The 15,440-nt window shown below is 35.4% G+C and overlaps 2 protein-coding genes across 2 annotated transcripts in view; both read right to left on the reverse strand.

Moving 5' to 3' along the window:
* The window catches only part of LOC135153222 (uncharacterized), a 1,173,865-nt gene that overhangs the window by 1,005,282 nt on the left and 153,143 nt on the right, over positions 1–15,440 (reverse strand). The gene's annotated exons all lie outside the window — the stretch shown is intronic.
* Positions 1–15,440, reverse strand: part of LOC135153177 (dnaJ homolog subfamily C member 13-like) — a 58,946-nt gene that overhangs the window by 6,642 nt on the left and 36,864 nt on the right. The window contains exons 26-45 of the mRNA XM_064095401.1: positions 15,202–15,286; positions 14,525–14,679; positions 13,861–13,906; positions 13,112–13,266; positions 12,383–12,584; positions 11,805–11,920; positions 11,407–11,485; positions 10,634–10,769; positions 9,807–9,991; positions 9,148–9,222; positions 8,179–8,295; positions 6,913–7,092; positions 5,956–6,123; positions 5,264–5,377; positions 4,688–4,804; positions 3,634–3,909; positions 3,127–3,226; positions 2,495–2,569; positions 1,876–2,076; positions 284–365 (exon numbers count right to left, since the gene is read on the reverse strand). Of these exons, the coding sequence (XP_063951471.1) occupies positions 284–365; positions 1,876–2,076; positions 2,495–2,569; positions 3,127–3,226; positions 3,634–3,909; positions 4,688–4,804; positions 5,264–5,377; positions 5,956–6,123; positions 6,913–7,092; positions 8,179–8,295; positions 9,148–9,222; positions 9,807–9,991; positions 10,634–10,769; positions 11,407–11,485; positions 11,805–11,920; positions 12,383–12,584; positions 13,112–13,266; positions 13,861–13,906; positions 14,525–14,679; positions 15,202–15,286 (2,664 nt within the window). The remainder of the gene's footprint in view (positions 1–283; positions 366–1,875; positions 2,077–2,494; positions 2,570–3,126; positions 3,227–3,633; positions 3,910–4,687; positions 4,805–5,263; positions 5,378–5,955; positions 6,124–6,912; positions 7,093–8,178; positions 8,296–9,147; positions 9,223–9,806; positions 9,992–10,633; positions 10,770–11,406; positions 11,486–11,804; positions 11,921–12,382; positions 12,585–13,111; positions 13,267–13,860; positions 13,907–14,524; positions 14,680–15,201; positions 15,287–15,440) is intronic.

Here is a 15,440-nt window from a genome sequence, read left to right on the forward strand (position 1 = left end):
AATTAGCTCTGAAAACATCAAAAGAACTAATACATCTGAGTGTTCCATTGATCCACTTTTCACCCTGACAATCAACCTACGACAGGTTAATAATGCATCGTGCATCAAGACATTTGTTCTATGACTCTTCAATCTTGGAAATAAGATGTGATACCTTTTCTGCTTTTCCCCACTCAAATAAACTCTTGGTTATTCCATCTTGTTTAATTATAACATTTGATCCTTGACCTTTGACATGACAGGCCAACAACAACAAAAAACGTCATGAGCATTTTCTTTTTACCTGTTCTTCATTTTGACAATGAGATTTGAAATCTTCTCTCTTGATTCCTCATTCCAAATCAGTTCTGGATTTTCTTGTACACCTGAAAGGAAAATTGACAAGCAGATTGTATCAAGGAAATTTGTTTTCATCCAGGAGGCTGCAGATGGTGGAGACCTGGAGCTTGCCACTAGCAACAACAGATTGAGCTAATTGAGAATACAAGGGGAAAAGATAATGTGTCAAGAAACAAAAATAGAGCCTGCTGCAAGCTCTACAGTGCGAGTCAGAAAAAATGTTACACTTTTTTGTATCAATGTATCAATTAAGAAAATGTGGGATTCAGAGAGAATTTCTAGCATGTATGGAAAGAGTAAATATTCCTTTGCCACTTGGTAAAATTTGTTTCAGTGTTGTTATGGTTGAGTGCACAACAGCCATTGTTTGAAAAAGTGTCAAAACCCACTTGCGCCAAGTCAGGTGAATACCTGCTGAAACAGAGACAAAAGCATTCACACAAACAATGAGCGTTTAGTTTATGTGTATGTTTATTAATTTAAAAAAATAAACAAGAGAACGAGTAAATTAAAATTATCTTCAATGAAAAGTTCCTTTTCATTGTCATTTTGGCCACAACTTGGACAAAGCTTCCCGCCTTCAATCTTCTACATTTCTCTCGATGCTCTTCTGAGCTCGATGGAGCATTGCTGCCATGGCCCTGCAAAGTGTCTGCCTGTCTTTGTCTGGGGGTACCTGAAGTCAGAAGTGTACAGCACCCCACCTACAGATCTGGATGACTTGCAGCAGCGCATTATCAGAGCCTCTCGTGTCCCTGATCAGAGCAACATGTGGAAGATTGAAGGCACGAAGCTTTGTCCAAGTTGTAGCCAAAATGACACTGAAAAGGATCTTTTCAGTGAAGATGATTTATCGATTTACTGGTTCTCTTGTTTATTCTTCTTGATTTATAAACATACGCATAAACGCCCATTGTTTATGTGAATGCTTTTGTCTCCGTTTCAGCAGGTAATCACCTGACTTGGCGCAAATGGGTTTTGACACTTTTCAAACAATGGCTGTTGTGCACTCAACCATAACAACACTGGAACAAATTTTACCAAGTGACAAAGGAATATTTACTCTATCCATACATGCTAGAATTTCTCTCTGAATACGTTTTCTTTAAAAAATACTTAATTTAAAAAGTGTAACATTTTTTCTGACTCGCACTGTATTGCAGGGCTTGAATCGTTCCAGGGCCATGGTCTTGGATGTCCAAGTGATTGGCCTCAATATACACATTCTTCCATCTTGGATATTTTTATGCCTTTTTTATTTTCCCATATTCTTTAAGAAAGTGGTCTGAACTAGGAAGCAAACAAAATCAATTGTTTTTCATTGAAATATGAGATTAACTATTTTTTTCAGGCTCCACTACTTTTGCTATTTTTTTTTGGCCTTTTTATATAATATTGACTAGTCAAAGATGAGGAAATAAATGGAGCATGATCAAAATTTACTTCATCTACTTTTCTCGATTGAAAAAAGGTAAACTATAAAAAAAATGTTAACAACTAATTCATCCATGGGATTTGAACCTTGATTCTACTCACTCTCAAACATGACGACACTGGCTTCAGAGGAGTCCCTCATGGCATCCATGAATGCCGTCGGGAGGAACTTACAGCAGAGGATTCGTATACGAGGACCAACCAGCTTGTCTGACTGCATCTTGGCTAAGAGTTCAGCTGTCTTCTCTCTTACTTCAGAGTTGGTTGAGTTGCAGAAGAGATCCAAGAGATAGATCAATCCACCTAGAAAGAAAACAAAGATGGAATTGAATTTTGCAGGGATAAAACTTATCTCAAATTTTAAACATTTTGAGAGTAGCTAAAAAAGCTATATTTTGTCAATATGGCAATGGTGGCAACCTCATATTGTCTGAAAAGTTTCCTAATTACTGTAGAGAACTCTTCCCAGGCAATAGAAGGGTGTTACTTAAACCAGAACTCCAAAATCAAGCACTTTCTGAACTGTCTTCAATTATATCTGAATTTTGAGAGACAGGATTTTTAGCACCCCAATGACAATATTCTGAGTGAAGTTTCACATTGAATCATAGTAACCATTTAAATCTAAGATTAGTATTTTAAACCCATATGAAGCCTGGTTTTTTTTTTTAATTCAAATCAAAGGTCTATCTTAAAGTCATGATTGATGAAATGTACTTACCCTTAGATACTATTTCTTTGACAATCTTTGTATGAGATACCAAGGCAAAGAGTGTCTCCAGTACTGACAAACAACCTGGGAAGACATAAACATATAGCATTAACCAAAGCAAACAGGTCTACCTGTCAGTGCTGATGTCACCTACAGAATAAAAATACATGTACTAACACAATAGATCAGAGAAGAGAACATGCAAACTAAAAGCAATCAGGCACAATCAATTCTCAAGGACAGAGTACAAAACTGTAAGTATTCAACATGGTTATGAATGTTCCTGATATTCTAAGGTGATGATATTGCCATAGGTAGTTCATTCCAAGTTTTGGTCCAATTACTGAAAAGTCAGTATCCCTCGCACATGTAGCAGTTTCAGGGTATTGGAGCAATATAGCATCTAATGAAAAGTAAAGAACTTTATATGTTGTTATATTTTGAAACAGAGTTATGCAAATATATGTGAAAGGGCTTACACTAGATGATACACAATTGAGGATTCTTTAAAACTAGGTCTCTGCCGAACTTTGGTCAGGCGAGACAAAAAAAAAGAAATGAAAATACCTATTAACAGATATCCCTAAAATGAAGCAACTTCTTATACAATAAGATGTGATAAAATGCTGAAAGTATCTTACCTGATGGTAATGAATGTAAGGTGAGTAGTAGGTATCCAGCAACACCAGAGTCTCCTATATTAGTCACACAGTCCTGGTTTCCAGTCACATTACGGATCACCTAAATCATTAATATCAAGTACAAAGAAAAGTCACAAAGCTAGGCCTCAAAATTTACATTAATCCTCTCACAAACACTATGGAATGTTGAAAATTTAACTGAGTCACTGTGATAATCATTTTAAAATCCTTTTGTTGAATTTGGATTTGCTATTAAAATGAATTATACATGTACATACATGGTTTAATGCAATTGCACCTACCTGCACTCTGCAAACTAAATGTAAACATCCACCTTTTACCTAAAGTGTCATAATTATCTTTACTGTAATTTCTTCTAACCTTGCTGCTATTGCTACAATCTTTACTTCAAAACTACAACCACAATTCTACATTTATTTCTTCCAGTTATGAAGCATCAATCTTCTGAAAAGAATAAGAAATGGATGTACTGAAAATAGTAAATACCTCTAGAGCAAGGAGTTGAAGCTGTGTAGCACCGGTCAGCCTAAGCAATGAGAAGAGCAGCTTGTAATGACCATTACATTGAATCTCTGTACCAGGATTGTTCTTGATGACCTTGGCTAGGGCGTCCAAGGCCATCTCACAGTTCTTCAGACGTTCTGCTTGTTGGCTGGATTGACTGGTGTCCACCTCCTTTGCTGTGAGTGCCATTAAGGAGTGAAGGTACTGAGCTTGTGAACCAAGGTAGTCAAGGAGGCAGTTGGTGAATCCTCTCGCATCCTGCAGGAGATGAAAGGGAAGGTGCGTTCAAATGGGAATTTAGATTAAAATACTTGCAAGCAATTCAAAATAATTTGACTATTGATAAGAGTAGTTTAAAAAACTACTGGTTTATTATGTAAGAAACATCATGTTTCACTGTAGGAACGTTTGTCAGAATTCACTGCACATTAGGTCAACAAATATTGTTGAACAAGGTCAATCTATAATTCTGAAGATGTTCGTCATTGCGGAGTATTAAATTGAGTTGACTGATCAGTTGTCTCGCGAAGCGGTTGAAATTGTAAGAGAGTTCACGACGTTTTGTTGGCTGCTGCTCAACTTTGTCAAGTGATGGAGACTTTGGTGCAAGGGCGAAGGTTATAGTGAGTATGTGGACGTCTGAGGGATCCGGCCGAAAGTGAGGGAGGTTGCCGTACGTCGGTTAGTGTGTTGGGATGCGGACGTGGGTGACGGCTCGGTGTTAGTGTTGTCGGCCAATCTACTTTGTAAAACACACTTGTTGTTTTTTAAATCATTGTGGGTTTAGTATAATGCTTATTCTTCAGTCACTCCTCTGTCCCAAATTTTGATAAATAAATATTTACCATTTTAAACAAATGCTCAAAAAATAGGTAACATGTCCACGGACGAGGTTATTGTTGCAATCCAACTGCCAAAGAAATGTGCAATATCAAATCATTTGGTAACAACTTTTCTTCCTTTTCCAACCTCATTTTTCTCCAATCTTTTCAACAAACCATGCATTTGCCATACTTATTGCTTGATGTTACATTACCTGAAGTGGGAATGTAGGCATATCATTGAAGATGCGGACAAAGATATCTCCAACGATAAGTTCTTTGGCATGAGCACTGAAGGTAAAGTCAGCTCCAAACAGAGGATCACACTCTCCCTGAATTGAAGAAGAAAAGAGGTTTACTCAATTTCAAATGCTTCTTAAATTAATCAGGGGAATGTATGTAGATATACATGTATTGTTAATCAGTAGGTAAGTCATTAAGAGTAATTCAGATATCCTTAGTTCAATTCCACTGCATTTACAGAATCTTTAGGTAAGGTGCTCCCCATGCAGTAGGAAAAGGTAATAGATATCTGTGATACAGTAGATTTATGACAATGATTTTAATGAAGATACCATTTTATGATAACATTGTATATTTCAAAATTTTTACATTTAACTGTGGTATTGACTCTAATATTTCCAATTGATATATCAGTATTTTGGTTTAGTTACAGGTATATTTTGTTTACTTTATTCTTTCTTTTGTTATTCAATTGATTTATAGCATCAATCGCCCCAAGCCAGCCCCCGCATAGTTTTTCCTTTATATAAATAATGTACTCTACTCACCGTCCTGATCTTTCTCTGTTGCTGTTCTTTGACAAACTCAACCAGCTCCGTCCTGGTGGAGTTATCCCAAAGAAGATAAGGGTTCTCTGTGTTGCTATTAAGGATTTTCAGCACCTGTTGGTAGAGAGAATGAGGATTACAATGGACATAGATGACAAGTAAATGTACAACAAATTTACTTGTTCAGTCATTTTATCAAGTATTATCCAATCAGAATATAGGAATGAAATACTCTCTTTTTTCTGATTAGGATTTTGGAGATGCGTGACCAGTAAAATAACATCTTTATTGTTTCACAGAATAAGCTTTTCACTGAAAAAATATGACTGTTTCTGTTATGGACCACAGGAAATAATAACATAACTTATCACTGAAATTAAACATGAACGGCATCACTTTTACTCATTGCATGCATTGTTCAATTGCAAATATGTTGATTTAAGTCTTACACTGGTCAATCATGCAATAATTTCTGAACAGAAAAACCATCAATTGAATTGAATTACATTGTAAATAACCGATAATAGATGCCTATTCAATTATAGTAGGTCATACATATCAACATTCAAACAATCCTTTTTGTATAAACTGGTAATTACTTTTTAAGAGTTCTCTTTTAATAAGAACATATTTCTCTTGTAGTAAATTGGGTTGATTCAGTTCTATGATATAACCAGCAATTGATTTATTACCTGGTTGGGGTTTTCTGATCCTAGTTGGTTTGCAAGGTATGGTGTAAGTAAGGCGCTGAGTGATTTCCTAATGGCCGGGTTCTCTGGGGTAGCTTTGTCTCCTGTTTGGTAACCTGCTAACCTAGCTAAACCTGTGAAGCATAAACTGGCTAATGTATTGGCTACTTGCTGTAAAGACAAAAACAGAGTGATAACAACCAATGATAGAACTATTGATTGCAGATATCTGATGAATAGTAAATTTAAGTTGAAATATAACTAACAATCTATGATGGAAGTCCCCCCCCCCCCTCCCCAAAAAAGAACATATAACAATACCCCCTCCCTCCTTTCCAAAACATGAACCCTTTAAAGTATAATCAGCCCATTAACATACAGGATAGAATCATGCAAAAAAGAGCACTATTACAAAATTTAAAATGTGATCCCTATTATTACCAACCATTTCAATCTCTTTTGGATGCTTTTCCTATCATCACTACCACAATAAAAAACTCTGTACCTAAAGCTTGGATCCTTGGATTATTTCTTCTTTACCCATACAGGGTGGGTTTTGGGTCTGATCCCTTCAATATCTTATACCACAATCAATACCACAATCACTACCACCTCCACAACCATTGCTACAATCACTACTAGTACTATCGATACTATCAACACTACCACTACGAAAATCACTATCACAACCACTAACACCACCCTTAAACCTGAAGATTTTAACACATTGCTTGTCCACTCTACTCTTATAGACTGTGAAGGCTAATACCACTTCTACAATCACTGTCACCACCATCCGGACTACCACAACCACCATCGCAACCCCATACCTGAAGATTTAAACACTTACCTCATCCACTCCTCCCTTATAGACTATGAAGGCCATTAAGAACTAATACCATTACTACAATCACTACCACCACCAATACCACTTCCACAACCACCATTGCAACCCCTTACCTGAAGATTTGATCCTTCACTAGCCTCCACCCCACTCTCATATAGGGTGAAGTCATACTGGAAGAGATAGACAAGGAGATGCCAGATTACTCCAGCTTGTTGTAGATGATCCTGTAGATACTTATCCACAGAGAAGGCACTCACACACTCGGCCGCCACAGAGCACAAGAGAGGCAGGTTCTGATCAATAGAACAACAAAAAATAGCGGTAATATGATATGACTTTATATTGAATTTTAGAAGTAATGCTGATTAAGTAATCCCAATATGGTTTAAATATAGCATACAATGGACTACAAAATCACATCTTAAGCTAAAGCTTTGGTAAAGGGTCATTACTGTGAATGATACTCGAGCATAACATTCCAATATTACAAAAGGGCTCCCTGACATTTGCTCTGGCGATAATTGTTATAAAAATAATGAATGTTTATGAGTGCAATGGACCGAATACTTCATGAGGTGAAAGATGAAACGATCCATTCAACAAGGCGTAGCAAAGTGGAATGGATCATTCATTTCATCTTTCACCGAATGAAGTATTCTGTCCATTGCACGAATGAAAAGAACATCCATTATTTGGTTTATATGACACCTAAAAGAATATTATTTTTTTATATGAAATTCATTAATTTCGAAGAAAAATATGCTCCGTCAGTTGATTGCCGCATACATGCGCGCTGCAAATAGTGCCTGCATGGTGCGCGCGTACAATGGACAAAATCGTATGGATCCAAAATTGGTTGATGACGTCATGGTAAAATGGACTGAATGATCAATATCAAACAACCAATCAAATGACAGGGATCTTTCTAGGTGTCATATAATTTGTAATAAATTCCAAACACTAATCTAATGACAGACTTCAACCCTAGATGTAACATTATACCCAACCCTAACATAAAATGCTATTGCATCCCTAAACCTACATCTTTGCAGGAGCAAATGTCGTGTCACCTACAAAAGTGTAGGTGTCATTGAATGTATCTATCACATATTAGAATTTAGATAGGCATATTTTCATATTAAGGATTTCAGTTTAAATCTAGTTTTTTTTCATGTTTTTTATTGAATCAAACATAATCAAAACACATTTTAAAAAATATTAATGATTTTAAAACAATAATGATAATAATAATAATAACATTTTTGAATATTTTGATCCAGACAGACTACTTCATCAATATTTCCAATTCCAATTGTCCCACTTTGTGGAGTTTAGACATCAATGACTGCTCACCAACATCCTTGATTGTGAATGCTAACCTTATAGAATAGTGCCCTGCATACATCCTTGATGATAGCTGGTATCTCAGTGATACGATCTCGACATCCTTCAAACTGAGCAGCAACAGCATAACATTTTATCACATGTTGACATACCTACAAACAGATGCAAGACAGAGTAAGGTTGAACTGTAGACTAGTAGCAATTACAACAAAATGTTGCTACATTACTAACACTGATGTGACACCTGTTTGGTTAATAGTAGGTTTAACTCAAACATGTAAGCATAAATACATCAATATATCACTTCAAACCCTCTTTATCTTACACCATATAGTTTTCATTGATAAATCAATGAATTTCCTGAGTAATGAATTACATAAGAACGAGAAAAGATTTTGACTACATTGGAGGTTTGATGAATTGCAAATTAATGCATATTGGTTAATCATCTCTGGCCTGACAATTTGAGATTGATGCACAACATCAACATGATGTAATCGCTGATAGATATTGCGGGCACTAGACTGTTCCAAACTTAATACATAACTACCATGCACTTTTACTTAAATTACACTAAGTAACATAATGTCCTAGGGTCAACAACAGCCAAATGCAACAACGTAGGTGCCAAACAGGCTAAAAATTTATTATATATCAGGTTATTGCTAGGCATAATTTGCTTGTAACTTTAGGCAAATGGTTTTCTGGTCACAAAGATGTGCTCTTCTTAAGGTAAGCAGCATTGTTTCAATATTAGGTAGCCCCTTTAAGAAAAAGCTTCTTTGGAAATTACTGATATTATTTGTCACATGGAATTTACTCAGGCAATATTCCCAAAAGCTCTTCCACTCGTTTATGAAAAATTGTGGGGTCAGTGGTGTGGACTTTTGTAAGAGCAATATTCACATAAAAATACAACACTTCATCATGTTTCAAATACAAAAGAACAATAGTCAAAATGCTGAGCCACTGGATTATACTGTCAAATAAAATATGACTCTTACCTTTACAGCCATATCGCCTGCCTTACTGGATACATTTAGAACAGCAACACATCGTGTGAAAGCATCTTGGAGTGTCTGTATGTGAAATATCAAGTAGAGCAATACTTTAAAAAACCACCAATACCTTATTGACCTTTCATAGTATTCTATCATTTGATATTGAAAGATTATCATACGAGTGCATCAAATCCTTTAAATCATGAATGTAATCTCATTCAAATAATTTGTAAGATCAATAGAGATTTCCTACTCACACATTTCTTCTATCTTGCAACCTCTTGCTATATTTACTCCTCATATTGCCCCCTCTCGACATGACGCAAATTTACAAATACCTTTAAATTCAGCACCATCATCTACACATTCAAACTTATTGTGTCACAAATTTGGCAAATTCTAAATTGCATGATTGCCTGAAAATAGTATATAAAAATAACAAGCAAAGCATGTGTAGAAGGCTGATTTCCCTGAATCAGAAGATTTTGCATCATAGATGAGAAATTCAAAGCTCCCTATTATCATCAACAACAAACTTTACACTGTGATAATATCTAATTTATCATATAACCTTTATCATCACAAGTTCTATCCTATCCCCCATTCACATGTTTCAAGTTTAGTCAATACCCCCCCCCTCCCATAATTGCTTGATTGCTCACCTCAATTCCGTGCTCTCTTCGTAGTTCCTCTGCATTGAGAGCAGAGCAGTTGACTGTATGGAAGGCTAGCTCACTAGCTGCACTCAGGAGTGGAGCAGACTTAGAGAATAGTGTGTTATCATTGGTTTCCATCTCAATGGTCTTGATCAACATTGGATAGCCAGCATACTTGTATGGCTCAAGCACTACAGACAGATGCGACAAGAACAATGTCATACTCATCTTTCTTTTCATATGGTGATCCACTGTTCCATCCAATCATTTACACATTCAAAACAAAAACTAGATGGGGTTTCTGCACTGTTCACATGCCTCTATTACACCAATGTCTGACACATATTACACATTTCAAACTAAACAGATTGCCATTACCATATGTATACATGAATCATATTTCAATTTGATTTTTATGTTGAATCTATTAATTTATTGTGAGAACGGGCTGTTTTTATGATCTACTACATAAAATGTTACCTTTGACCCTCTAATACCTGTCCCAAATTTTTTGATAGGTTTGAATACTTTATATTCAATATTGATTTTGAATAACTACGGAAGCTTTAAAGTGCCATGGGCTTGACGCGATGGTGAGATATGTTAGGTCAACATAGCAAGAGTATCTCGACATTTTGATAACAAGTCGATGGCACTCCATAGCTTCTGTAAAAAATATTTTTAAAGGAACAAGTAAATGTAAAAAATTGATTTAAATAGTGCACACACCATTCAAGACCCTAACCAAGCAACAGTTCTATTATACATACAAATCCTATTTACCAATTAACCCAAGATTAAAGTATGCAATTGTGAACATATCTTGTACACACCTTCCTTATATCTCTCAAAAAGGATGCTTTGCGCTCGTAGGATGAGAACAATATTCTCAGGGTTGGGTCCTTCTGTCAGACGAGATGACTTGCTACACAGGAATTCATATGCCTTATTCACTTGCTCAAACATGTCCTGAAAAAGAAAGAATTTTCATACTTATCGCTGTAAATCACTGTGAAGGAATTTTTCAAAGGAAAATTATTAATGGTAGATTCTTTCTGTAAACGAACTACTTCCAATGACTTTATTCATTTTTAATTAGAAAAAAAAGTGAGCTACACTATGTCAAAGAGAAGGCTTTCTCATTTTGAATGAAAAGTTGTCTTAAATGATTTAAGACAACTTTTAACAGACATGTTCCCCCCCCCCCCCTCTACTGAACATTGGACATTTTATTTTTACACACTTTTTTCTCACTCCAGCAGCAGTATATACCCTAGTTAAATGTGTTTAAACTTCTTTCAGCTAAAGTGCCATGAATTACACAAAGAAGTAACTTTCAAGTACTATTGGACCCCTCCTTGCACCCACCCCCCCCCCCTCCAAAAAACAATAAAAGCATAAATAAAACTCATTTTCCTCAGGAGTGTCTCAAAGTTACATTTGCATAATTCAAAGCATCCCCAAATGCTTGTTCACAAATGAGAATATTAACTGGAACTTGACAAATTTTCACACTCAGCATTCTTACAAATGTTTATGATCATAGTTACGGCAAAGGTAGATTTATTTTCTCAATCTATATTTTTTAATCAACTCAATTACTTACCCTTCCTTCTGGGTTCTTGTCAGGATGGTATTTCTGAGCTAATCTGAAGTATGCTTTCCTGATATCACTTTCCTCATGTCTGTTTACAAAAAAAAAGTAAAGGTAAAATAAAAAAGATTACAAATAATAAGAGCCTATCATTGCAGTTTGACATTGATTATGCTATCATGCAAGTGGAAATTTAGGAAAGTTAATATTTTGGATGAGTATTAGGCAAATAGAATATGAATTATTGTGCTTTAAACAGACTGATATAGTTTTGAAGCTGATGAGACAATTCTTTAAATAATCTAGTAAATCTCTCCTCTCCCCCTCCCTTGAATGCAGTCTACTTTTAATTAAAAGAGCTAACCAGTGTGAGGGGGGTAGAAAAGAAAATGATGCGACAGTCTCCTTACCCTCCTGTTCCGGTAGATAGTTTGAGGGTCTGATAAGCTTCATCTACTGACATTGATGGTGGCTTCTTCTCAACTTCCTTCTTCCATTCCTCTAGTATGTCTTTCAATAGCTTCACCTATCATAAACGAACAATATGACAATTCACCATGAAACATATGCTGTTTTAAATTCTAGTATAATTCATGATAACATAAGTGGGAAATTGATATCATTGATTGAGAACAAGATCCACAATAAATGGAAAATGAATTGTCATCCATTTTACTTCTCATTAAAGTTGCACTTCATGTATTCAAGATGTTCTGATGCTGTACTCCATCTAGCTCACAGAACTCTCTGCCATCATTTCTTAAGAATCTTAACCACTTCAAAACTTTATTCAAGATTAAAATAATGCATTACATATTTAATGTTAACTCCATCAGAGGAGTCTGTGGTTTTGAATGATTGAGAGACTGATAAAGTTGCAATAAAAATGCTGTGAATTATCATCATCATAACACATTTGGTCAGTACTGGGGCACCCTCTACCATATCATTATAACATCCCAGACTAAGAAAGACCCTTGTGACTTACTGGATCACTGATTGGCCAATCTGGAAACTTGGTGTTATCACAGAGATGTTTGAGATAGTAGATATTGACAAAGAGTTCCTTCTCGAGTTGTGGATAGTTGATGACAGGAATTGGACAGTACTGGTAGAGGGATCTGGTGTTGCTGCGTAGCCTTGGGGAGAAGTCTGCTATATGAGCTGCAAGTTTCTCTATCATCATCCGCCTGCATGGAGTACAGACAATTAGTTATCTTCAGACTTAAGGGGAAAATAATGGCCTTTAATCACTGGGGTGTACTTTAAAGTCAAAGCATATTTTAAATGGGTGGTTAAAAAAATATTTCTTGCCGAATTACCTAAAACAGTCTATGATTGCTTTGTAAACACTTTTAATTGTTATTATAAAACTATTAAAAACTGTCTAGGAATGATGAGTATAATCATTCTAGACTATAAGAGCAAGAATTTGAAATCTAGTAAATAATAAGGGGGTATATCAGTGAAGACAGAGTTATAAATTCTTTGCTACCCATAATTTAAACAGATTCAAAACATGAAAGTGGCTGAACACAATATTTTCTTGTAAATCCAAATTTTTCACAGTGCAAAATATTTGTTCACATTAAAAAATAAACATTATTTGGCTTATATGCATCAATACAGACATTCATTCCATGACATCTGGTCCCCTACATAAAAAAAAATTACTTTAAAGTCGCCCAAAATAACTCCGGAATGTGGTTTAGCCTACCTCATTTCATTACTCCAGATAGCTTCAGGAGTATCAAACTCTCCAAGGTATGTCTCAGCAAACTTCTCAGCACTGTGATTCTCCAGAAAGTGAACCATAGCTTCTGGAAGGATGTGCCCTAGGATACTACATTGTATGATGTCTGAACCTTTGTTCTGAACAAAGAAAGGAAATTAACATTAATTTCCATACAACAATTAAGGTTGATAAGAGATCAGAAGAAATTAGTTCAACATATCCATGGTAACATACACATCTGAGAGTATTAGAAAGCACTTCCTAGACAGCCTACGACAATATATGAATATATCAAATATTAGAAAAAGAAATAATTTTCCATTTGAAAATAAAATAAAATCATTCCATATGTCACAATGTAAATACACATTACCTATGATGGCAACTACAATCAAAATATATTTGTGGGGAGAAATGTATCAAATATTAACATAAAAATATGATGTGCTCAAAATCAACAAGAAAATCAATGGAATATTCAAGGGTTGCATATTTGAAAATTAACTGAACAACGCTCCGAGTCCATTATATTCCAGAATGGATATAACCTCATGCAGTAAAATCTAAATGAATATGATCTAATCACATAGTTTTCTCTCCATTTCCAATAAATACTTTCCAGTAAATGCTTCAATCATATTCTATTGAAAATGGTTGGTCACTGTAAAACATCTACATTACATGAATTAAATAATCATAATATATCACTTTATTATTCAGCCAATTTTTACCTCATCTGATCTGAAGGCTTGTCTCATGTGTGCATACTTTAGGAACCTAAAATGTAAGAAAAGGGTCAATATTACCTTATGAGCTACATGTATAAGCAACACAAAACAAGAAAACTCACATCCTTTTGGCTATCATGCCGTGATGACCAAGAGTCAAGCAGCTCTGACTGGCAAGCATTCTCCTATCATCATTTCTTCACCAATTTCAAGTTGTCCCAACTAATCTGGTTTACAGTCTGCAAAGGACTTAATCCAATCTCATAAAAGAATACTAGTACTCTTACTTCTCTCTCACCCTCACAGTCCTATGTAGGACATGTTTGCAAATACTTAAGTCTAGCATTCTTGCTCCATTTCCAAGCCTGTAATTTCATTTTTATTTTTTTTCTATTAATACCACCAACCCAACAGTACCTTCCAGCAATACAATAAATGAACCATAAACACACTCAAATGATAGCCAAACAACCATGCAAGCCTTTAAAGATCACATTAAATTATTCACAAATCCTAACATCTAATGCACGCCACATGAAATTACAGTTCTCATATGGGTAACTATTATCACTTCCTCGTCAGTGTTGAAAATCTCCAGTGCAACAGTCAGTAATACACGTCACTACTGACCCGTGGATACCTACCATAGAAGGCCTGACTTTCTTACCATGCAAGTGGAAGAACATTTGCTCCTGTGTACATCATAATGAAGAAGAAGACACCACTGAGATACAACCGAGGGAGTTGAGGGTTGTCTTGGATGATATTGAAGAGCAAGACAGAGACCTTCTCCACTAGGATGGGGTCAAAGGTCAATAGGAGCTGTGAGGGAACGATCAAAAACACCAGTATAATTCAATGTTAGAAATCCAGAGGTAGTTTTCATCTTAGCCATACATATCTTCTTTGGGGTACATCATATGAAGCTGTTCTTAAGTATAATTAATAAATGTAATATAACAATATGGCAAGCAATACAGTCTCATTTACAACATCCAGCTAAACCATTAAATCTGTTCCATCTTTTAGAATTTTGCTACATTCAGTTAAATTCATTTATTTCAAATTTCCCAAAACAAAATGTACAAAGAATAAAAATGGGTGACACCTCAAGAAGCTTGCACTTTCCAAGTAACACTGTCCTATACAATGTGCAATCATATCTTTACATTTTGGAGACTTGAACCTGTTAAGCCCTTCACCCAAAATAATATCCGCTATGGTCTATGGAAAATATGTATTATAATAAATTTGGTGTGACAGTTGTGATATTATTTCATAATCATACAAATATATTAGGGGAAAAAACACAAATATAGCAAAAGAAAAGTAGAAACATCTTACCTGAACTATGTGTGGCAAGTTAGTTGCTTCTGATAAAAGTCTCTTTGGCTTTGGTAGGGGTCTGATGATTGCACCATCTACATCCCTAAAAGGTTAAACATATTTGTTTAATTACAGAACAAAAAAACATTTATTTTAATACTAATAAAGGTTAAAATGAATATGTAGAAGAGCTAAAAACAATGGGTGAAAATTAGCCTGAAGAGCACTTTGCTCGAAATAACACAGGACAATTTACA

Source organism: Lytechinus pictus, chromosome 1 (genome assembly GCF_037042905.1).
Source record: "Lytechinus pictus isolate F3 Inbred chromosome 1, Lp3.0, whole genome shotgun sequence".
Lineage (NCBI taxonomy): Eukaryota > Metazoa > Echinodermata > Echinoidea > Temnopleuroida > Toxopneustidae > Lytechinus > Lytechinus pictus.